The sequence below is a fragment of the Pinus tabuliformis genome, chromosome X (assembly GCF_031772625.1).
Source record: "Pinus tabuliformis cultivar Carrire ecotype Pingquan chromosome X, CPIR1, whole genome shotgun sequence".
NCBI classification, from domain to species: domain Eukaryota; kingdom Viridiplantae; phylum Streptophyta; class Pinopsida; order Pinales; family Pinaceae; genus Pinus; species Pinus tabuliformis.
In genome coordinates, this window is record NC_142308.1 from 1707320188 (window position 1) to 1707346374 (window position 26187).

The 26187-nt window shown below is 38.1% G+C and overlaps 1 protein-coding gene across 5 annotated transcripts in view; it reads right to left on the reverse strand.

Annotated features, from left to right (window-relative positions):
- The window catches only part of LOC149146562 (protein TRANSPARENT TESTA 9-like), a 201869-nt gene that overhangs the window by 157258 nt on the left and 18424 nt on the right, over nucleotides 1-26187 (reverse strand). For all 5 annotated transcript variants that reach the window (XM_089449352.1, XM_089449350.1, XM_089449353.1 and 2 more), the window contains exons 2-7: nucleotides 1640-1691; nucleotides 1335-1411; nucleotides 1079-1212; nucleotides 841-937; nucleotides 568-625; nucleotides 76-184 (exon numbers count right to left, since the gene is read on the reverse strand). In XM_089449352.1, coding sequence (XP_089305478.1) covers nucleotides 76-184; nucleotides 568-625; nucleotides 841-937; nucleotides 1079-1212; nucleotides 1335-1411; nucleotides 1640-1691 — 527 coding nt within the window. The remainder of the gene's footprint in view (nucleotides 1-75; nucleotides 185-567; nucleotides 626-840; nucleotides 938-1078; nucleotides 1213-1334; nucleotides 1412-1639; nucleotides 1692-26187) is intronic.

The window sequence follows — 26187 nt, forward strand, 5'->3', positions numbered from 1 at the left end:
AAGTACTAATAAATAAGCACTAGTGGAATAGTCACACCAATCGACTGCATGACTCCAAAGAGACGAACCACGTACCATGGTATATATTCAGAGTCAAAGCACGCACAGCTATGCGGACCATGTTCTCTTCATGATGAACAAATTTGATAGCTTCACTGTACAATGGAAAGGAAATCACTTCATCCTGTGAAGCACAAAACGACATAAGCCAACTCAGAAAGCATGACTTCTGTCTATTGCTACTAGGATGGAAGTAATATGAAAGCAAAGCAAATGCAAGAAATTCAAATAACATTGTTTTCAATTTTTAGATAATTTATAGTGTATAGATTTCTTGTTATAAACTTGAACAGACACAGGGCCACCCACCTTTAATCTGAATAGTTTTATAGCTAATTACTAGACATATGATCCACACAAACAGCATTACGACTATTTACTAATAGCCCAACAAACAACTATTTACTAAAATCCCAAACGAAAATGACAAACTTGTACCCTTCAATGCACAGCTTGCTTTACACGAAATATACTAATATTTGATAAGCAAATAGAGGTTGCACATACGTCTTGAGTCTTTACAAGGAGAGAAATTGTATTCTTATCCAGCTTTCCACTTACTGCCCTGTCAAAAACCAGAACAGAAGCATGAGAATTCACAATGTCTGAAGACAAAAAAAAAAACTATAAGGATCCTTAAAAGGGTCATTCTTTGAAAATCCTATATACACTTGGATTAACCAAATTTTTTGCAACAAAAAAAACCAGAATTAGACTAAAAAATTAAAAATTAAAAATTTACCCAAAAAAAAAAAAAACTGAAAAACCTTTTTCTCAAACCTTAAAAAATATATGTAGTAATTGAGAATCTCTTCATTCTGGACATCAAATGGATATAGGATGAGACCGTTAATATGCTCATTGCTGAACAAATAATCTGCACAAATTAACAAACTCCACCTTTAAAGCAGCATTGACAGTCTTGATGTGTCACTCAATTCAGAAAACATTTTTTAAAAGATATGATGAAGAAAAGCCTGCACGATTATGCGCTCTGGATGGTCTTATTTTCACTTACAAATTGCATGTTCACTCTGCAAGTTCTGGATCATGATGCTCAAGGTCTGTAATAACTGTACTGCAACACTTCTGGTTTTACTGATTTTTAGAATACGCAGGAACTGTGACATTATCTGCTTCTCCATGAAAAACCTACATGCATTGAACACAAAAACTTGGTTTGCATGGAATATGCTATTGGCTGTTCGAATGCTAACAGTCTACAAAAAATTAACAAATGAAAAACAGCTGTAATGAATTGGAAAAGATCTTACTCAAAAATGGATGAATCATGTTGGTCACCATAAGTCACTAGTTCAGCTATTGACCTCAACGTCTCAATAACAAAATCCTAGCGACAAATTACAATACAGTAAGAATGCTTACTCTTTAGATATGGCTGACAATGAATAAATGGTTATGATAAATAAACATTCAGAAAATTAGAAATAAGGAGATTTTACAACTTGCAAAGTTTATAATAAAATTCCAGGAAAAATGCAAGTGCATGTACAGAGGGTTGCAGTTTGTCATTTAGAGGCTGCATTTCCAGGATAGAGATACACAATGCTATTCTTACCTTGTTTGTATCATTCACGATTTGAACTTTTTGCAGCTGGTCATTTAAGTGTCTGCAATGGCAATAAAGTATCAGTTACAAGCACAACGAATAATTATATAATAGAACAATACTAATCAGAAGCTGCAAAAACCTGTTAAAAATGAAAAACCATTTGTGCTAGCTACACAAAAATGGGAATCATTAATTGAATGACTGGATAAGCAAGCTATGTGAAAAGAAAGGCCAACACTTCAGCCAAGGGACAAATTAAGAAAATTGGTTTACAGGACTTAGAACAGTTTAAGCCTGTTTGGGATATCATAAAGAACAGGACCCTTGTTGCAATCTCAGATTCTCAAGTGAGTCAATAAATGCTCAGATGATACTGTGAACATAAGAACCTAAATGCACACAATCTTTTTCGAGTTCAAGTTGATGGCAGAACCATTAAGACGTAATACAGTAACTACTTTATTGGTTGTGAGTCATTTCACAAGGTCATCCTTATAGAAACATCATTAGAAGCTCCTCGTTTGTAACACCTAGGAAATGATGATGAGCTCCAGAGGAGTAATAATATCAGAAATATCAATGACAACTAAGAAGTAAGCAACTTTTGTCTTCGACAACTGTAGACTAGAAACCTACCTAACTACTAATGCAGGTCAGAGAAGGCCAAAGGACAATATAGACGATAGCCACAGGTATGTGAAGTGTGTTTTCTCATTGGATTTTATTTATGTTTTACGTCATCAGCAAAACCATTATAATATAATTACTTTTATCACTTTTTGGTCACAATTCAAGGCACAAGGTTGTCCTTATGGACACTTCATCAGGAGGTTCTCATTAAACAGCCCTTATTAGTTAGGTGAACTGTTGTGTCCCCACTTGCCATGTATTAGGCATCCATATGTGTAATAAAATCCCATTGTGCAGCATGTGTTACCTTCATCCCCATTAATTCATGTTTAAAGATGTGAATAAACTGTCAATTGAATAATGATCTTACAGATATTGCCATTTTGTCTCTCGTATTTACTTCGATAATGTGCAACACATCCTCTCTTTATTCTTAACTCTGAAACAACAACCTCAAGAAAGATCCACAAATGATGTTTTTGTTGGCATTATGGCTAAATTCTAATGTGTTCTCCTTGATGGCAACTTGCTTGATGATTGTAGAACTAACACAGATATCAGGAATATTGGTACAGATGGTACAGAAAATATGGACAAAGAAATGGCAGTTAAGGTACAGATTGATGACAAATTTAAAGTTTGAAAAGCATATGCGGTCGCGTAGATACGCAGGTCTTGTGAGCAAAAGTCGCTTACATAATCCAAACCATGGAAATTTGGATACCGGGGGTCATTACCATGGTATTTTCCCATAGTCATTGGGGCAGCAATGTTTATTTGATCCCGTCAACAAATGCTAATAACATTACCAAGGAATTTACCTAAGGTATTGACTAAGGCAAAAGCTATATAAGGAGATGGAGATCAAGGTGTTAGGTGTGCAAGCAAATGGATTATTAATGTGTGAGCTGATCTAGAATAGGGATGCACCTACGTTGCAGGAAATGCTGGCAGGGGAGGAGTTTCCTTACAGAAACGGAAACGAAACGCATACGGTACAGCCCAGAAACGCGTTTCTCGCTGTACTGGCACGTTTCTTGAGGTGGAAACGTGGCCAGTACAACCGGAAACACATTTCTGAGCCGTATGATGCCGTTTCCACATGCAACTTGACTTTTTTTAAGTTTTTTTTATTAATTTGTCTTTTAATTTTTAATTAGGTTTTTCTAATGCCTTCTAATTGCTTCTAGATGCCTGCCTAAAGTTATAAAAGTCAACTTTTGCCCTAGTGTTGATATGCAGTTCATCAGGAAGTTTGAGGTATATGCAGTTCATGGTAATGTTAATCCTTTATTTTTCATTTTCATCCTTTTACTTAAATTTTTAACATTACCATGAAATGACTCAGGATGTTTGAGAGTGGTTTCGCCCTCATTGGATTTCATATGGAAAAAGTAGAATTTTAGATCTCACTCAAAATCCAGCAAACTTATCTGTTTTTCAGGATTTCAGGATTGGGGGGATTGCAATGTTTCCATTGGATTTTATCATGTACTAGGGTATGGAACTTGTATTTAATCAAGAGAACCAAGCCCTCTATGCAGGCGAGACTCCCAATAATCAAGAGCATGTAGGGTACTAGGGTATGAAACTTGTATTTAATCAAGAGCACTAAGGTCGTTCGACTATGTAGGAGGAGACTCCCAATCAAGCACGAGACAAGAAATTAGAAATTTCTCGTGGCTGATTTTGGATATTTCTATTTTCATTATGTGATCATTCATGAGTAATTGTGATGTAAATTTAGAGACTTATAGTTTATGCATTGACAATTGACAAGTTTATCATAGTGTAATAAATTAGAATGTATCATATATGCTTTATGATTGCACATATTTCTTAAATGTCCTTATATATATATATATATATATATATATATATATATTCGTGTTTCCCCGTTTCCAAAATTTGGGCGGGGGTCACGTTTCGTACCCGTGCCCGTTTCGGAAACTCGTACCCGTTTCCCCGTTTTGTGCAACCTTGGGATGCACCAAAGAGCGAGATGATTCAGATCAGAAAGATCTAAAGATATGTTGAAATATGGTTGATTGATTTACTTGTTGCAAATTTCTAAGTAGCTAATAATGATGGATATGTGATTATAGTAATGTTGTGATCTGAATGAGTTTTCAGAAGTCTGTAGTTTTGACAGTGAAGTTTGTGGAACGTAAGTTGTGTTTGCAACGAAGGTATGTTTTAGTAATTCAAGCTCTATATGCTAGTTTGCTTCTGGATAGTCGCGTACATACGCGGATATATTTTTGTTGAGTCGCATATATATTCCAAGATTTTTTTCAGTATGTTGAGATTTGTACGCGGGTGTTACACATTATAAGAGCATATATACGCAGGTCTGACGAATAACAGTCTCGTATATATTCTGAGTTAGATCTGGTCAGGGTTTACAATGTTGCTTGATGATGACAGTTGATGAGTTATGTTATATTTGTTGTTGTCTGTCAATGATGTCTTGATCTGGATGGTTTATATCTGCTATGGTTTGGTTAGCATTGATCTGATGTAGTTGCAGTGATTGATTCAGTGTTCAGTGAGATGATGTTACAGTGATTCAGTTAGTTCAGTGATTGTATTTTAGATTTAGTATTCAGTTTAGTTTGGGCTTATTGTTGATGTGGGTCCAGTGTGAAAATTTGATGAAAGGTGCCCTACAAGCTTTGTGTTTATGAAACAAGTGGATCCAGTCTGAAACATTCTGAAATGTGGTCCACAAGGTGTTGAGGGTTGGAGCCTTCAGTAAGAGAGTCGAAGCTTCCTTCCAGTGGTAGTTGGTAAATTTGTTCAAGGGGTAGGTGCTCCCTTCCGGTAGAAGTCAATAAACAAGAACAGGGGATTGTAGCTCCTTTCCAGTGGGTGCTAGAGAACAAGTGGAGGTTGTAGCCTCTTGCAGGTGGGTGCTTGCGCACTGGTAAGAGTATGTGCCAAAAAAAGAGGTAATGAAGCTTTTCTTTATAATAAAAGAAGAAGATAGAGACGATGGTAGTGGTGGTTTTCTCCCACATTAGGTTTCCACCTAAAAATCCTGGTGTTCTATGTGTGTTGCTTATGTGTTGTGATTTATATGTTCTTTATTGCATATTGAATGGTTAATGGATCAATAATGCAATGGTTAAAGTTAACTGACTGATGGATTTATGATAAATTAAGTAAATTCGTTATACGTTGTTATCCTTCTTTGAAATCGTGTACACACGTTGGTTGCATAAAGAATGATAGCGTACAGAATTCAGAATATGAAATGAAAAGTTAATGTGAATTAAAAATATTGATTTCCCACCCCCCCCAACCGCTCCTCTCAGTATTTTTCCTAATAATTGGTATCAAAGCAAGTCCCTCAGAAAAAGCAGTCAAGAGGGAGTATTTTCTTCCAAGCCACCCTTGTTTAATGGAACTAACTTTATATTTTGGAAAGTCATAATGAGAGCATATTTTCAAGCACTAGGAGTTGATGTATGGGCAATTGTTGAAGGTGGATATCAATACCCAACCTCCATTCCCACAGATAATGCAGGAAAGAAGCAATACGAGAACAATGCAAAGGCAGTAAATGTTATTTTGGGAAGTTTGGCTAAATTTGAGTTTGTGAAAGTCATGCAACTAAGCAACGCAAAGGCAATATGGGATAAGCTTGTCCAAAGCTATGCAAGTGACACTAAGATAAAAAGTGCTAAACTTCAAACATATAGAATTCAGAATGAGAATCTTAAAATGCATGATGATGAAAGCATTGTAAGATTTTTCCTTAGAGTATATGGAATTGTTAACACAATGAACAATATTGGTAACAAAATAAAGGAAATTGTTGTTGAAAAGATCTTGAGATCACTAACTCCAAAGTTCGATTCCAAAGTCTTCGCTATTGAAGAAATGCAGGTTTGAAGAAAATTACCCTTGAACAACTACATGGGATCTTGAAAGCCTTTGAGATGAGAAAAGGGGGTATATCAGGTATTAGCGAAGCAATCTCCAAAGCCACATATAAAGGGAAAGAAAAAGAAATGCCTAGAGATACAAGCTACATTTCACATGAGGAAAAAGCAAATTTCGTGAGAAAGTTACAAGTGGTAATTGGTAAATTCAAACATAAGCTTCCCTTTAAATGTTTTTCTTGTGGAACAGTAGGTCACTATGCATCCAAATGTACATATAAAGAAAATCATGATAAGAAAGAAAAAGGAAAGTATGTTGACAAGACGTTATGACTAAAATATAGATATAAATAATGTAAATATAAATAATAATAACATATCATAAATAATGATTAATTAGTGAATGAAGAAGTATGTCCCTAAGGACATTGCCCTTCATAAAGGGACACCTGCCTAGGGTATATAAGCAGGCCCTCACTCTCATTTGTAACAACATATTCTCATTCATACATTTTAATAAATATTCTTGTATCTTCAATGGAGATCTTTATATTCCATGTCTTATGGAGTATTTAACTTTTGAGTATACAAACTTTGTCCGTTACATTGGTATCAGAGTTGTTCGATCCTCTAGCCATTCAACTATTGCACAGAGCCAGTTTGATCCGGCCTTTGGCCATCGACTTTTTGTTAAATTCGTTGCTGTCGCAATTCAAGCGTTTCGCTACACAAGTTTTTGGAGATTCTCCATTAAGCCATCAAGGCTTTGGCCATTAAAAAGAGAAAGATAATATATATATATATATATAGATAGATAGAAACAAGAAAGAAAAAAATTATTTTAACGTCCACGAGGCTAAAGATAGCCTATGGAAGAGATTACTTCTTCATCTGCTTGATGTATTCAGCCCTTTTTCTGCTTGATATATATATAAGCTATAAATTAACAAAACAAAACAAAAGGAATTAGAAAAACAACAAAGAGGATTATATACCCATAAAAAAAATTAATATAAATATTATAAAAAGGGGGTCAATATATATAGAGAGAAAATAAAAAAAGTCAAAATATATACATAATATATAAAAAATTAAAAAAAAGTTATATACAAAAAAAAAAAAAAAATATATATATATATACAAGAAAAATAAAATTACAATAAATTAAAAGTTAAAAGACCAAAAAAAAAAGAGAAATCAAACCAACTGCTACCCGACGAGCTACACAAATGGCACTATTGCCGACAGGCTGCACATCTTCATCTGTCGCACTAGGTCCACCGCTTAGTTGGCAAATTTGCCTCCGCGGGTCACTACAGAAGTAGTCAGCCCTATCTGTATGATTTGAAACTATTAAAGGTTGATTGTTGCATCAGTTGACTTTAAAAAAAAAGTGAGCCTCGAGTTACTAGAATCGATCGAGACACGCGGGTTAGCAAAGAAGACGAAAAGATCGTGTCTCTAGCTATCGCTCCTACCACTGCTGCATACTGGTTTAGTTGGGTTGTTTCGTTTTTTAGTCGAGACAGGGGACACTAATTCAAGTTGTTGTCTTCTCGTCAGCCACAGATTCGTCGCACAACTCCCACCGGCCATAGCCGTCAGCCTTGTCCATACAATTTTTTTTAACTACACTCCAATTCTACCAATCAATAAAATTCCAACCGCTGAAGTGGACGCAACCCATCACGAGAGTCACATCTCATCATTTATGTTAAGTTTGGAGAAAACGTATAATATTAAAGTTGCCACTAAAATAAGGTGAAGATTACTAGACCTATTTATAAAGTACACATAATTAAAAAGTATTAAAGAGAATTAGTTAAAAATATATATATTTGAAGTTAAATACATTATAATAAAAAAAAGGAAAGAGGAAAAGTTTATAAAAAGAAATTTTATTCAAGCTACATTTTTTTAAAGAAAAAGAAGGGTGATTAAAAAAAATTTACCAAGGAATATAGAAAAAAGAGTGTAACTCGTTGACGAACGCAGAATAGAGTCAATCTCTGAAGGAAGAATAAATGGAGATTAGTGACGAAAGATTTCCTAAAACTTTTAGCATATGTGTCAATGCGCTATTTAAAATCAAAGGATCACTTGCGAGAAGGATGTTATCATCTCTATCGATCCTACTCAAAATAATAATTATGTTAGTACTGAATGTGCTAACCAATTTGGGATCCCTAAATCGAATATAATTGAAACGAATTTTGTTGACACAAGTGACAAACAATACGACATAGGCAATCTACAACTAAGTATTGGGGACTATATTTATGTCTCGCAATTCACCGTTAAAACCTTATTTTGCGACAATAGAGATAATTTTGGGTTCGCTTTGGATGGAATCACTAGGGTCATTCATCCTAAATACAAAGAAGAAGTTTTTGACATTTTCTTACAAACAAACAAAAATTAACGCTACAATATGTTACAATGAAGCCGAATTCAGTAACACTAGAAGACATACTAGATATCTCAAAAGTAATTTCTCAAGAAAGTAAAAAAGCGATACAGAATATGCAAAGGGGAATTGACAAAATCACCATTGACAAAAATGAAAAAGTTACTTGCCTCAAGGACCACAACAAGAAATTATTGACGCAAATTAAGAAACTTAAAAACGACAAGAAATCCTTGAAAACAAACTAGAAGAACTCAACATGAAAGACATAACGAAGTCTTCAGACATGACCATCCAAGTTGAAGAAAAAAGAACGAATACTGAGCTAGTCAATATCATAACTCAAGAAGATGGAAACCATGTTGAAAGGAAAACATATTCAGAAGTTGCAATTCAGATGATGAAAAACCCAAGTGAAGATTCTGTAACCAACTCGACGACATCAAAATCTAAAGAAAAAAAAAATCAGAATCTCGCCACAGAAATGATAAGGAAAGGACAAACCAAAAGAACTCCTTATCTACATCTGAATCACAAGAATAGACATCTCAATCAATCTACAAATCCGTATCACTCATAACATAAACAACAAACTTATGTTCTGAAGAACTTTGAAGTTTGCACAATTCAATTCGATTATAACAATTCATCACAAGTTTCCAATAACTGCAAGATTCCACAGAAGATTGATCTAGGATGGTCAGATTCCTTTTCAGTTCGGCAATTTTATTTATCAATCCAAGGATCATATCGTCTTGTATCAACGAAGATGACAGTTCTGAGACGAGAAGACATTCGAAACAGAAAAAGAGATCAAGCCTTTTCATCAGCAAGCTTTGAGGAGGAAGGTAGTGCGAATTGACCTAGGATTTTTACCTAATTGGCCTATGATATAATTCGCCTCTGATTTTTACTACATAATAGTGCATAAGGTAGTGCGAATTGGCACAGGTTTTAGGGACGAATTGGTAAAGAGTTTAGGGCTCATAACAAGGGTTGAAACATGACTAGAACAAGGTTGAATTAGCACAGGTGTTAGTGCTTAGATCACAGACCGAGACAAAGCGAGAACAACGCTGAAATATGGCTTAGACAATAGATCATGGAGGGCCAAAATAAGCAGACCCTGGATGGCCAAATCAAACACGCACAATACAAAGGCCTATACCACAAAATTGGAGAGCCAAATTTGCACAAAGCTTAGGCCTAAATACACCACAATTGGAGGGCCAAATTAAGTTGATCAAGGATGATTTTTGCACAGAGTTTTAAGGCATATACCTCAAGTCAAAACAAGGGCTACATCTCTAATTATAGAGGATCGAGCAATCACAAAATTTAGAGGATAGCAAAGCCCTTTCATTCCCAAAAAAACAACCAAAAATGTAGCCCTAACCAGAACAAAAGCATAAATTTCCTCACCATAAAAAGCCCAGAAGGAAGCCCTTTAACCCAGAACAAAAACAAAGATATACCCCACTGCCAACGCAACCCTAAATCGAAGAAAAAAAATACAGAAGATATCATCAAAAGACCTATGCCTCCAGCGAGAGTTGTGAACATAAAACAAGAGGAATGACGACAAACTTCCACAAGGACCGCGGTACAGCATAGAAAATTACAAAGGATCTAAGCGCGTTGATTGATTCATTATGGGGAGGTTGAGCCTCTATTTATAGAGGCTTGAAAGGCTACAATAGGGAGGCCGACCTCACCTTTTGGGGGGAGCCAGCTTGGAGGGAAAGGCACTTTAATTTGAATTTTTAAACTTCTTTTGAAGCCAAACTTTGTTGTCCTTTTAAGGCTGACTTGCATTTGGAGGGAGGCAATTTTAATTTTAATTTTGAATCCCACAAAATGTTTAAGTTAATTCTTCAATGAAGGTCCTTCTTGGCCTCATAATTTGGGCAGTTTTTTAGCTAATGATAAACTACCACATCATCTCCTTTTGGGGACTTTGACCACAGGAAGGGGTTTTGACCATTGATCGAGCATATCTCCCTAACCAAGATGAATCACGAGGCATGCCATATACCGTTGGAATCATCATGACGAGGAGCATCATTTGATGAAAGTCTCCAGAGGAAATTCATTGATCTTCATTCCCAAAAACTTCAACAAGTGCGGGGCTTCTAGGGTTTTTTGCTTTCCTTCTAGGACTTCTTGTCTATTGAAGTTTCCAACTGATGTAATCCAAGACGTATATTAAGAGCGTTCAGGAACTGACATTGGCATCAATGACAACACCATTTAGCACACTTCATAGGTACCAATTTGTACATCAAGCCACACATTCTCAAAGCGTTGGAGAGATCATCTCCTAACAGATTCAAAGTACAACATCTCATGTCTGTTAGACTACCTTCCAAACCTAGAGGAACAACCAAAGATCACTTTGGAGTTTCCTTCTTTTGACCTCAGATGCCAAAAGTATCCCTTTGTTGTACATCCCCACATGATCATGCAATTGGTACCTTTCATGGTTCCAAAGGACTCCAACAAAAAGCCAGTGCCCTATTTACCCCCTTGCCCTCATCCATGAAACTCACGATACCTTGACATCATTGACCTCATTGTTCGATCTCTTTCTCTCTCTATCTCAAGATTCTTGAGTTGTCCACCTTTTCAGTCATGGACAAACTCACATAGTGTTTTGTATCACCATAGTTTTTGTCACGATTTTATACAAATGTTCTAATGATTATACTTATGTAAGTTTCTTTCTTTATATAATTTCAGCATTTTCTAGGAGTTGCACTTGCACTCCCATATTGTATACATATTGGTTGTATTCTCCAGTTCCATTGAACTACATTTGTGGTCATTCATCAAACATTGATATAATTATCTTATCTTATTTGATAGCATCCCTCTACTTATCAAAACACATGCTTCCCCTTCTTTAGGAGATGTGTTTTCGAATCTCATTAAACACCAAATCACTTTTAGGAATTTGGGCAAGCTATCCCCTTATGAGCATACCCATTCTAAGGCTACCTCTAAGGATACTTCCAAATTCTCAAAGAAGAAGAGACCAATGTGGCCATATTGCAAAAAAGGAGGGTCACATTTTCAAAATTGTCTTTTCCATCTTCAAAAGATTGAAGATATTGCTTCGAACACAACAGGAAACAATGTTGTATTGGAAGATAATAATGATAACTCTACATATTTAGTTGTGCACCTTGATCTATGGTCCTTCACCTCTGCACTAGAATGGATTGTAAATTCTGGGTAGAAATATGAAGAAGCACAAACACCTCCTCTCATATTATAGTGATCAGCAAACTCTAGAATCTAATCATATGAGAGAGTAATCTAAATTCTCATCAAATACATCCTCAACATGACTAGACTCAAAAATAGGATTCTAGCTTGAATATAATCTTAATTCTCATCAACTACATCCTCAACATGACTAGACTCAAAAATAGAATTCTAGCTTGAATCCCTTGTCCCTAAAGATACCCATCCAACAACAACATTTAGATCCTCTATCTGTGGAAGTGGGTACATTACCTCCCAAAGGGGTGACTACATTAGAGGCACACTAACATGGGTGTTTCATTGCTAATTCCACGAGTTTTCTTTTTCCATCTCTCCAAACGCATACAATTCTCTCATTTTCTTCTTCAGATATGTTAGAATATTGAGACATATGAATAAACATACAATAGTATAAAACACCAAAACTTTACTACTCTATCCTCCTTTGAATATAACAACACCATTTAATTAACGTCGGACAGAGACAAGAGACAAAGAGGATTAAACCAAATATACATGGTAAAACCCCAATCAAGGAACAACCACGAGAAGGCAATATCGTCTTTGTTAGTTTTTAGAAATCTCCAATCTTACAATTGACAACACCTCCACAAATGCTTTACCCTTTGTGATACTTGTTCTCTATCCATTGTGTTTGTTTGATGGATCCCCCTTACTTCTATTATATACCAACAGATATAGAAGAATTACATCCCAAATTCCCAATAATACATGTGGTATAAATGTATTTTCACCTCTTTATATGATAAATGATAACAAGGGTACTCTACTCCAAGATGAACGTGGGACTACTCTTTTACATAAGATTACAATTTCTTTCAACAGAACAATAGACATTATTACCTTCCAAAGGGACACATTCCAACAAGATACAGCAGCTCAATTGTGGTATATCATAATCAAATACTCCGCCCTCACCTCTACTATTTACAAATGCACTTGTGACATACAAAGTTCGCTCACACACGAAATATTCCAAAAGTTGAGAATATGAAAATATCCATAAGGATTAAACAATTATATATATAATTTTTTGAGTACAATTGATATGATATGATATAATGAGGGTCTCGTATATATACCTAGGTAAGATGCCCTTTCATGAATAGTCATGTCTTTCAGACATGTCCTTTCATTATACTAATTATTATTTAGTTATGAACTATTTAATTATATTATTTTATATATTTGTTCATAAAAGCACTTGTGGATGGTAGAGTTTGGTTTGGTTACATGTTCTACTTTGATTTTCCATTTATTGGTATTCTTGCTTGGATGTGGTGTTCTAGCTTCTCAATCTTGATGTGAAAGTGATAAACCCTAATGAAATTTGATAACACATCATAACATTATAGTTTTATTCTTTGTTTTGTTGTGTTACGAGGGATATGGTTTTTTTTAGAAGTTGTAATTTCTCACGTCAAGTTGTACTACTAGGAAACTAATTAATGTAGCGTCTTACACATCCCATCTTGTCCATAGAAAAGACTTTCCCTTTTATGTTTGACTTATCAAAGATCACAAATAGGGCCCAAATGAAGAAATGCCTAAGTCATTAAGGCCAAAAAAGCTCAGAGGTGGAGAGCCAATAAGGTTCAAACCCAAAAAAATGTGAAGCTATGAGGCCATTGCCCTCAGTCCCATAGTTGTCTATGAATATCTAAAGAAAAAGGGACTTGCTCAATGAAATGAGCACTTAGAGAACAAGGAAAAAGGGGTAGTAAGAAACAGTTTTGAGGAAAGGCAGCTCAATGTTAAGCTCCCACTCTAAAGACTTTTGTACACAAAAATGCTTATCTCTTAAAAGCTAGATGATCAAAGTATAAGAACTTTGAATCATTACTTGACTTTGAAGGTCATCACACGAAGTTCTCCCCTTCCCCATTCATGATTTTTCATCACATCACCTATCTTTTACTTGCGGGCTTAGAATACACAATTTGTCCTAGGACTTGAAATATGTACAAGGGTTAATTGATGTTCCCACATGGTAAAGTTTAGACAAACTATAAAACTAACCTTTGTTATATGTTGTGTTTGAAGAAATCACTAAGAATATGCCACCTAATGACACATCAGCAAGTTGGACACACCATTACAAGTGGGTGCCTAGCATTACGATCCATGTACCATGCCTCAAGGTCTCTGTCATATTTCTTGGGATCCATGTACTTCTTGGGATACATGTCATCACATTGGGATTTGTGACAATTCATCGAGTGATGACAAGGATTGCCATATCATTAGAGATGACACATGGACCATTCAAAGATGCCTTTCTAGCCTAGATAGGCACCTTATCATCATACATGCATGATTATTCCTCTGTGGACCACATGTGGGAGTTTGTTGAGACATTTGAGGGCTCCTAAGAGGTGGTTACCTAGGGTCAAATGTAACAACGGTTAGATATGACACTAAGGAGAGAGTTTACTTAAGGAGCCACACGTGTCATTTAGCATTGGATTCATCATTGGACGTCCCACACATGTTGGGATGGTGTCGCACTTCTTCACTCTTGGGAGTTGATTGGAGGAGCACCCAAGTATTTGGGCCCTTGTTTGACCTTATCTTCACCTATTTTGAGGGTTGTTGGCCACTTTTGAGGGAGGCACACTTGACTTAACCTTTCTAGGTTTACACATGTGGGAGTTGGTTGCATCTTTGACCTTGTTTGATGGGGCAATATTGTATTGGAGTTTGATGAGGGCGTTCTGTGCCCAATTATTGTACTTTTCCATTAATTGGACAATTGTTTTTGCACATAGTTTGAGCTAAAGCACATTGTATTACACCATGTATTGAGGAGGCTCTCTATATGTATTAGGAGGAGACCTCTCTCATTTTTATTTGTTGGAGATTAATGAGAAAACTTGGTTGAAGAGCTATTATGAAGCTATATTTTTTCCAAATGATGATTTAGTTAATGTTCAAGGGTTAAACTAGGCTACTTTATTTTTTTCTTAGAGGGCAAAGCTACATGTTGGAATCACTGAGAGGGGGGGTGAATCAGTCTTTCTTTCAATTGTTATTTTATGTGAGTTAAAAAAAATTATCACAAAATGAACCAAAACATAAGAGAGAACAAGAATAAATTTATTAACCAAAATGGTGAGAACTCCAATCCAATGTTGCAGTTATCATTATCGGGATATTATCGGTGAGGGGAAAAAATCGGAAAAAAAATCGGAAAAAATCGTAAAAATCAGGAATAATCGGGGAAAAATTGTAAAATACAAAAATATTCTTTTTTTTCAATTTTTTTAATATCTAAAGCATCTACAACATAAAATAAATACATTGACACATAAATATGATAAAAGAACTAATATATAAGATGTGTAATATCATTTCTAGTGCTACATCACACATAACAGTGAATCATGTCCTGAATAGTAAGTCCTGACTCCTGAGTCCCAACTCAGCCTCAAAATATCAACAAAAAATATAATAATGTATCTCATATCATGAGTCATAATGTCATATACAATGAAATGAACCAAATAACTAAAGTCTAATACTACTGATTTCCTCTGCCCCTCTTGCGAGAAAATGCAATAGCTTTCCCTTTCCCTCTAGATGTAGATGCTGGTGGAGTTGGCAGTGGACTCTGCTGTGCTCTAGAAGCTGAAGAACTAGGAGCTATAGGAAATAGACCACGTCTTGTACTAGTGACAGGGGTAGCGTGGGTAGGTTGTGTCACCTCCTCCTCCTATTGCTCCTCCTCCTCATCAAAAAATCAGAGAATTTTTTTTCAAAGATTTGTTCCCAAAAAATCACGATTTTTAGGAAAAATCATGATTTTTTCAAGTTATAGTGATTTTTTGTGAAAAAAAATTAATGTAGAAATCGAGCGATAATATCGCCAAACTCAAAAAATCGCGATTTGTCGATATTATCGTGATTTTCGCAACACTGGTCCAATCCTCTTGTACAATGAATCAGGCTCCAACCTGTACAATAAATTCTTCAACTTCTCCAAGGCTCCAACCATGTGTGAGGACTCCAATCCTCACTTCAAATTCTAGTACCAACTAGATCTCCTTGAGGACTCCAATCCTCTCAACTACTCCAAGTTCCAATGGGTCAATTCAAATTTTTCAAAACAATATTTACTTCAATCAGATCTTCAATGTTGCTTCTACAAGTCTTCAATGAATGTTGCTTCTACAAGTCTTCAAGTCTGAGCTGATGGTAGGCTATAGGTCTAAAGGTCTGAGCTTCTGGTAGATTACAAGTCTGAACTAAAGGGGGTCACAGATATGAGTTCATAACTCTATTAAAGAGATGAATAGGTCTGTAAAGAGAACCAAGTTGCTCTACTCAAAACAGAAGTAAGTGCCCAAGGTTTATCCACAGAAATCACAAAGAAACCACAAGAGATTCACCCAACAGAAATGCCAAACTTCAAATAGTCTTCGTCTTCCTTAGCTTCCTTATTTCACGAGTTGCGAACTCTTTCATTCCTTCTTCTACACTTTTATATATATGAGCCAAGTTTTATGGCCTAGAGTGAGAGGTTGAATGGCTATTTAGCCAAGATAGCCAAGCGTGAAACGTGTTGAGAAATCCATTAAGGTGGCAAACTAATTGATTTCTCTTATTATCACATTATCTTGTGATGTTTCATTATTAGTTCTCTTCTTTCAATTTATCTTGTTCTTATCATCAAGACTAATGCCAATCAACAAACATAGGAGGACACAAGATATAGGCATGCAGCTAGGGAAAACCCCTACGTAGGGGAAAACCCAGTCAAGAATTCTTCCTTCAGTAGATTCAAAACAAAATTGAGATGACCAAGACCCTCATAACCTAGACCAAAGACTTCTTCCATCCATCAAGTCAACCTTGTTAGATTATACTTCAATTTTGAGTCTTGTATTCAGTATTTCGTTCTTCAATACTTTGCAAACACCATCTTCTCGTGCTTCTATTTTGTGGCAGCCTTCTCATGTTTACATAAGCCTTGTTGTAAGCCTTGCGGCAGCGTTCTTGTATTTTAGTCCTGTGACATCCTTACCATACTTCGAGCCTGTGGCAGCCTTCTCATATTTTAGTCTTATGACATCCTTACCATATTTCGATCCTATGGAAGCCTTCTTATACTTCGATCTTGTGGCATCCTTACCTTACTTCAATCTTGAGGCAACTTACTTTGGTTTCGGTCCTGTGACATTCCTCATTATGCTTTTGTCATACTTTATGTGCGTCACGATTCAGTTTTGTAGTGGCATCATAACTCGGTCCTGTAGTGGTATTGTAGTTGTATCATACCTCGGTCCTATAGTGGTATTGTAGTGGCATCATAACTCGGTCTTGTAGTCGCATCATAACTCGGTCCTGTAGTGGCACTATATTGGCATCATAACTCAGTCCTGTAGTAACACTGTAGTGGCATCGTAACTCGGTCCTGTAGTGGCACTATATTGGCATCATAACTCAATCCTGTAGTAACACTGTAGTGGCATCATACCTCGATCCTGTAGTGGCATTATAACAAAGATATACTTCTGTCCTACAATGACACTTCGACCTTCTGCACCATCGAATTATCCTTCACGTAATTCATCGAACTTGTTTCTCGTCTCTCTCTATTGAGAGAAGTCTACATGCCTATTTATAGTTGTTTCCCACTGAAAATGAGCCAACTTGTAGAATATTAAATATCCTTCACTGTAATTCATCGAACTTGTGTCTTGTCTCTCTCTATTGAGAGAAGTCTACATGCCTATTTATAGTTGTTTCCCACTGAAAATGAGCTGACTTGTAGAATATTAATTTGGAGGCCGACAACAAGGTGGCTTGATGGAGGAAGCATTTGACATAACAAAATAGATTTTGACTTAGACTTTAAAAATCCTAAAAGCCTACAATGGAGGCTTGACCTATGACAATTGACCCAAGCATGAAACCCATGCTTTAACAAGTCAATTTAAATTAATAATAAAATTTATTTTGCTTTCTAAAGTATAATTATGAAGACCGAACCCAGTTACATTCTTCAACACTCCCTCTTAACTAGGGAGGTATTCATATATCTATAGAGGTACATGGAAGATCTCAAACCACATGATCTATGAAGAATTTTTGGCACCGCAATGCCATGGACTAGATTCTTGACCAGGGAAATCTATCCAGGTCCTTAAACAGTTTAGGCACACACGGTGCCACAAACTAGATTCCTAACCAAGGCAATCTAAATGGGTGGGACTAAGATGGACTAAATCTTTCAACCTCTCTAAGTACCATCAGGCTTACTGGCTAACCATCAACCCAGGGATCCAAGTGTGTATCTGAGGTCAGAGCTCTATGACCAACGCCACCCTCCCTACTTCGGGATCCAAACATCAACACATAGTGCTGGCCAAATGTCCTCACAGGCAATGTGTATCACACACAAAGCCTCAACACTCCCGATTATTCAAATCGGTAGCAAATCCTCCCCAATCAAACAGATCGGTAACAACAAATCTCTCTCGATCAAATTGATCGGTAACAACAAGCATGTAAAACATGCTATCAAACCTCCGAGAGATTTACCTATATAAACACAGCCCCAATCAGTAACAAACTTTCAAATGTACATAAACACAAACCTTCGAGGTCTTTAATCATCTTGATGTTGCTTCTCAATTTATCACAATAGGACTTAGAGACTTCCATACGAATCTCGACAAAAGATTCCTCAACCATACAACTTCCTTTCCTACTTCACATGCAGCAACATATTCTACTACCAAATCCTGCTTTCCTTCTTTCGGCGGCACCTCAAAATGCATTCTCCAATTTCTTCTTTCAAGGTATCCATCATGACTACAATATGCCCTCCCTCTTAACTAGGGAGATTTCTTCTATCCAGGCTCCCTCTTAACTTAAGGAGATCAACTTCTTTTATGATATTGGAGAATCTTTTATGGCTTCCATCCTTCTTATCAAAGTTATCTCTATCATCTTCCTACATCATGCTTAGCAAATCAACTTTCCTTATGAATATCTTCACCATCTTTGAAGATTATGTACCTGCATAACTTAGATAGCAAGTACAACCAAAACCATAGAAGCATGGAGTTAACCTTATTTGAATCATACAATAATGGAAGCATTAGACTTTAGATACTAGATACCTAACCTTAGTTAGGTTCATAGTCAGCAAGAGACGCATACTTTTATACTTCAACTTCTTGCCCGGGATTTTGTTACAAACCCTAAATCACATCAATAGCTCAATCAAGATATCAATCTCATTATCTAGGGCTATAATATCACTTTCAAAGATACGAAAAATCTTCTATAACATATTGCAAACCCTAGAAATAGTTCAATCGAGTACAATTCGACAATGCATATAACAACCTTAGAATGTGTTAGACTTCTACTAGGATGATAATACAAACCCTAGATTCCATCTATGAGACATTAAGCCTCAACAATCAATACAATCACAGCACAATCTAAGGTTTCAACAATATGGCCAACCTTTGTAAATTCCAAACTTACACATCATCACATTTAAAACATTATCATCATATCCTAGAATATCAAACTTCTACTACGGTTTAATTACAAAACCCTAGATTTCACAAACTATGATCAACAACAATTTGGTTAGCACATATACATATCTAGATATCATACCCATGCACAAGCATATCATTACAAGTATCCAAACATTAAGGTTAGACATATAACAAACTTGATCATGCTAGGGTTTCGATTAGATGGACAAACATACACCTAGGGTTTCATTCTTAGGAGCTAACTATAGATATTATAAGTGTTTTTCTCATGAACCCTAAAGACTCAAGGATTTCAATACACAGCAAACCCTAATGGACTAGGGTTTTTACAATAGTATCAAAACCCCAAACATGTCATTATCATCAAAACCCTAGAGGACAAGGGTTTCTATAAAAATACCAAAATTCTAAACATAACATCATTAAAACCCTAAACATCAAAAGAATAGTTTTTTCTTAACCCTAAGTGGATTAGGGTTTTTCACATAAGCTCCAGCATACCCTTAGATTAGGGTTTTACAGAGAACCATTTTATGGTTCCATAAGAATAATCAAAGATATGAGGGTGGATTTATCTAATGATTAATTACCTGATCAAGAATCTTTATGACTCAAAAGAGCTAGACATAACACTTGTTAGTAACATAACTTCAAAAGATAATGAGCATACCCTTTATAATAAGAGAAATTTATAAAGTGTATAGTCTTTGATGTACCTAGAGATGTTTCTTAACAAACTTTGTAGGGATTCCTTGAAGTGCTCTCTTTGTATTAAGCCATGATGTTTTATACTTGTAACAAATGCTTTCAAGAAAAACATGTGATACCAAGAACATGAACCTTATATATATCAAAAACCAAGTTATCTTTTCTTCCAAACAACACTAGGATTTTACTTGACATCCTAGATTACCTATAAACCCTAGAAGATAAGGATTAAGGTTCTTGTATGTCATCTAGGGATTACATACCTCGTGTTTACATACCTTTGATTTGATAGTCCATTAGACTTGTTGCATATGCATTTGTTAGGTAAGGTGACAATAGTTACTTGATTTCTTTGAGTTGGTTCCTAGAGCGTTGAATACCCTTTGTTTGATGAGACTTCAGGATTAGATATTGTCCAAAATGTTGCTAGGATGACTGTCCTTTTTTGTCACAAGGATCAGTTTCTCTCATTCAGATTTTTGTCTGTGTTAGCTTGGATGGCCTTCAATGTTGGTGCTGACCTAGACAAAGGATACAGGCCTGCAGTTCTTAAACACTAGAAGTGATCAAATCCTTTTGCTAGTCCTTTAAACAGCTTCATTGCCCCTACTTGAGTATTTGACTTGCAAAAAATAGTTTAGGACTCAAAGCCTTCCTCATACTTCCTGTAATAGCCAAAAATTTCAGATCATAATCTTCTTTTTCTGTGAAGACTGCATTTCCTTCTTACCAACAAGGTGATTCAACCATAGCTCTGATACCATGTTGAGAAATCCATTAGGGTGGCAGATTAATTGATTTCTCTTATTATGGCATTAGCTTGTGATATTCATTATTAGTTTTCTTCTTTCCATTTAACTTGTTCTTATCATCAAGACTAATGTCAATCAACAAATAGAGGAAGACGCAAGATGTAGGCACGCAGTGTAGAAATTTCTCATTTCCCACCCCGGATTTCAATTTCTCCTTATTTCTCCCATATAGTTAAATGCCCTTTCCCATAACCATACATTCAACAAGCTGGAAAAAATAAATATTGCTGAAAACACAAATTCTGGAAATTTTACAGAATGTTGGAAATTGCAGAAATAAAAATCAGCAGTAATAAACAGCCATTAACACATTTGAACACTGATATTTTTGGTCAATGTGACCCTGGAAAAACTCCCTACAACTCTTGGGGAAAACCAGTTTGAGAGCTCTTCTTTATTTCTGGAAAATGCCTTTTTACAGTGAAAGAAATGTTCAGCAAAAATCAACAAACAGACTTTTACAACTTATCTCAGCCTTGCTGATACACCACTGCTGATACTCCGCAGCTGTTGTTGTTACACCGCGGCTGTTGCTGTTACACCGCTGCTGTTGCTGTTACACCGCGGCTGTTGCTGTTACACCGCTGCTGTTGCTGTTACACCGCGGCTGTTGCTGTTACTCCGCTTTCAGCTTTGCTGTTACACCGCTTTCAGCTTTGCTGTTACTCCGCTTTCAGCTTTGCTGTTACACCGCTTTCAGCTTTGCTGTTACACCGCTTTCAGCTTTGCTGTTACTCCGCTTTCAGCTTTGCTGTTACACCGCTTTCAGCTTTGCTGTTACTCCGCTTTCAGCTTTGCTGTTACACCGCTTTCAGCTGTCCAGAAATCTCCCTTGCTCTCTTGCTCTCCTTCTCTCAATCTGCTCATGAAAGAATGAATGATCTTTTCCTCATTTTCCTCCCTTAACCCAACCCTAAGTGACTTTTGGGTGATCCCTAAATCCAATGGCTGAAATAGATTTAGATCAATGGCTGAGATTAAATGCTCATTTAAATCTCACTTTCTATTTTTTAATTCACCCCACTTTAATAAAGACCCACTTAGTCATTTATTTCCAAAGTCACTTTTCCTTTCTAATTTTTCATTGACTTTATAAAAGTCACTTTAAAATTAGACTTAGTAACTTTATCACTTAAAGTCACTTTTAAATTAGATTTAACTTTATAAAAATTATAAAGTTACTTTAGGAGAAAAATTAAATTCTTTTGGACACTTTTCCCTAGGCCAAAGATCAAAGCCTAAAGGAACCCCCTGTCCTCCGGTACCAAATTTCAACACTCCCTCTTACCGAGGAAGGTGTTCCTCACCACACCCATCTTGTCTCTGAAGTAGACATGCTTGCCCCGTGGTAAGGCTTTGGTAAGAATATCTGCAACCTGCTCATCAGTGGAAATATACTCAAGCTTCACAGCTCCCTTCTGAACATAGTCTCTGATGAAATGATATCTGATCTCGATATGCTTTGACCTGTCATGAAATACTGGATTCTTCGTGAATTTAATGCAACTCTGATTATCACAGTAAATCACTGAAGGTCTCAACGGCTGACCAAATAAGCCAAACAACATCTTGCGAAGCCAGATGGCCTCACAACTAGCTAGACTGGCTGCCATATACTCTGCTTCCGCTGAACTCAGTGCTACTGACTGCTGCTTCCGGCTGAACCATGACACTACTGCTGAACCCAACCCAAAACAGCACCCTGAAGTGCTCTTCCTATCAGAAGCACAACCTGCCCAATCAGAATCAGTGTATCCTGCCAATCTCACTCCATCTCCCTGCCTGTAGTCCAGACCATAATCCACTGTCCCCTGCAAGTACCGCAAAATGTGTTTTGCAGCCACCCAGTGAACCTTCCTAGGCTCACACATAAACTGACTCATCGTGTTGACTCCAAAACAGATATCTGGTCTAGTGTTGACCAAATACATCAAGGAACCAATCAGCTGCCTGTACAATGTGGGATCCACCAACTCGGAATCCGAAGCATGAAGCTTCTTCCAGTTGGTGATCATCGGTGTCGACATGGGTCTACAATCCTCCATGTGGAATCTGCTAAGGATGTCCACAATATACTTCCCCTGCCCCAGGAAGAAATGCCCCTCCTCCTGCCACACCTCCAAACCCAAAAAGTAATGCATCAAGCCGATGTCCTTCATCTCAAACTCCGCCGCAAGATCTCTCTTGCAGTGCTCTATGAGTCTCTCTGCACCTGTAATGACCAAGTCATCCACATACAGCACCAGAATGAGAGGCTCCTCACCAATCACAATAAAGTAAAGGTTCGGATCTGCCTCACTCTTTGTGAAACCCATCCCCTGCAAGTATGTATCTATCCTGGAGTACCAAGCTCTGGGAGCTTGCTTCAGGCCATAAAGGGCCTTCTTCAATCTGCACACATGGGACTCCTTCCCATGCACCTCAAAGCCCTGTGGCTGCTCAATGTACACCTCCTCCTGTATGAAGCCATTGAGAAATGCGGTCTTCACATCCATCTGGTGGATCTTCCAACCCATCTCTGCTGCTATCGATATAATGGAGCGTATCGAAGTATATCGAGCCACGGGAGCGAAGGTCTCCTCATAATCAACTCCCTCTACCTGGGAGAACCCTCTAGCCACAAACCTTGCTTTGAATTTCTCAATGCTGCCATCAGCAGCATGCTTTACCTTGTAAAGCCATCTGGAAGTAACCACGGATTTGCCCTCAGGCCTCGGCACCACCTCCCAAACATCATTCTTCATGATAGAAGAATACTCCTCCTACATGGCCTCTCTCCAGACCTGCTGGCTAGCTGCCTCCTCATAGCTAGAAGGCTCAGAGTCAAGGATGCTGGTAACCATCGCCATATAACTACAAAACCTCTCAGGTGGTCTACTCTCTCTGACCGGCCTCTTCGGCTCAGCAACAGATGTGGCATCTCTCAAGGTGTCCTGAAGCCACTTGGGCTTCCTCTTCCCTGAGCGCACTTCTCCCACCGGAGAATGAAACTCCTCCTCCTCATCATCATCAGTAGCCTGAACTCCTGACTGTCTGTCTGTTGTCCTCCTGCCTGCACCTGAACCTGTAAAAGCTGAGGTACCGTGTGAACTGTCCATCAGTGGACTCCCTAGTGAACTGCTCTGTGAACTGCTCTGCATGCTGCCCGGAGCACCACCCCTCTGGCTCGGCGAGCCACTGCTCACTGACGGACCTGACATCCTCATAGATGTACCTCCGGATCCTCCTGATCCCTGCCCACTGGATCCCTGCGACTGACTCAACTGCTGCTGAGGGTCTGGCTGATCCAGATACTCTAACTCCCGTGACCTCCTAAAGGCCCTGTCCTCCTCGAACTTCACATCCCGTCTGACAACAACTCTCCTCTGTGCAGGAATGTAAATCCGAAAGGCCTTTGAGGTCTCACTGTAGCCCACAAAGATACCCTTCTCTGCGGTCGGCTCTAGTTTGGTCCTCTTCTCCTTGGGTATATAGGAGTATGTAATGCATCCAAAGATATGAAGATGACCAAGATCAAGCTTCTTCCCAGAGAAAGCCTCCTCCGGAGTCATGTGCCCCAAGGCACGATGCGGACTCCTGTTCTGCAAGTAAACAGCTGTGTTGCAGGCCTCTGCCCACAAAAACAATGGCAACCCCTGATCATGTAACATGGCTTTGGCAGCCCCTATGATGGATCTGTTCTTCCTCTCTGCAACCCCGTTCTGCTGGGGGTTGTAAGGAACAGTGAACTCCCTCCTAATGCCTGCCTCCGCACAATAGTCAACAAACTCTCCAAGGGTGTACTCTCCTCCATTGTCCGACCTCAGGGACTTGATCTTCCGACCTCTCTGTGTCTCCACAAGAGCTCTGAACTCCTGAAACCGCTTGAAGACCTCACTCTTGGTCTTCAAGAAATAAATCCAGGTCCTCCTGGAGTGATCATCAATGAATAAAACATAGTACTCATATCCACTCAAGGAAACATGAGACATCCGACCGCTCACATCGGAATGAATCAAATCAAGTATCCCAGTCGCTCTGCTGTCACTGCTGGGAAAAGGGGATTTGGCAAACTTGCCCATCGCACAACCTCTGCAAGTATCAAAGTGATCAGTACTGAAATCTGGCACACCTGTAGTGATCTCCCGCAATATCCTCAAGGCTCCATGATACATATGTCCCATCCTGCGGTGCCAAATCTCACACAGCTCAGAACTGCTAGCTCTGCTGTCGGTACTACTGCTCAATGCCAAAAGGGGCTAGAATGCAAACTTGTACACCTTTGCATGGCGTACACCTATCACGCTAGCTGAATCAGCTGGAGTGTCCCTGGAATACATCAACACCTGTCCTCCCCTGAACAGTACCTCATATCCTCTGTCCTCCAAAGCTGAGACGGATATGAGGTTCTTCCTCATCCCTGGCACATAAAGAACCTCTGACACCTTCAAGGGAGGTTTGGACTCCCTCTGAAATGTCACTGTCCCCACCCCGACTGCTCTAACAACTCTGTCATCACCGAGTACTACCTCAATATCAGTGCCACTCTCTGAAAGCTCTAAGAAGTACTCACAGACTCCTGTCATATGACATGAAGCCCCACTGTCCACATACCAGATACCTGAAGATGCTCCACTAGTCGAGGGAAAAGCATGCTCCCTCTGAACCTGTGTGGCAGGTGATCCTGCACTAGAGGACTCACACGTAGTGAACGCAAACTCTCAGTCAAAACGACCTGCAAAGTCCTCAATCTCTGCTGAAGCTGCCACGTCCTGGTTCTTCCCCTTCTTCTTCTTCTTATCCGGACACACAACTGCATAGTGTCCCATCTTCTGACAATTCCAACACTTCACCTTGGAATAGTCCTTCTGTGTGTTCCCCTGTTTACCTTTACCTTTGCCTTTGCCCCCACCACCGCTTGTGGAAGCCTGCTTCTTCCCTTTGCCTTTCTTGCCTCCTGCCACCAGTGCTACGTCCTCATCCTGCTCAACTGGCTTGGCTGCCCCAAGCTGTCCTTTCCTAATCTCTGTCTGAATGAAATCATCCCAAAACCTCTCCCATGTGGGAAGGGTCTCACGTGCACAAACCCCATCAGCAAAGTTCAACCATGAACGGGAGAGGCCATTCACTGCAATCCGCACCAACTCAGTGGGTGGAATGGCCTCTCCAATCGCTGCCAACTCATCTCTCACATTGGTAATCTTTGTGAGATATCCAGCTGCACTATCATTACCCATCTTAATGTTCTTCAGCTTCTCCTTCAGGACCATCTTCCGGTTCTCATTGGTACTCTGGTAGAGATTGGACAATGCTGTCCACATCT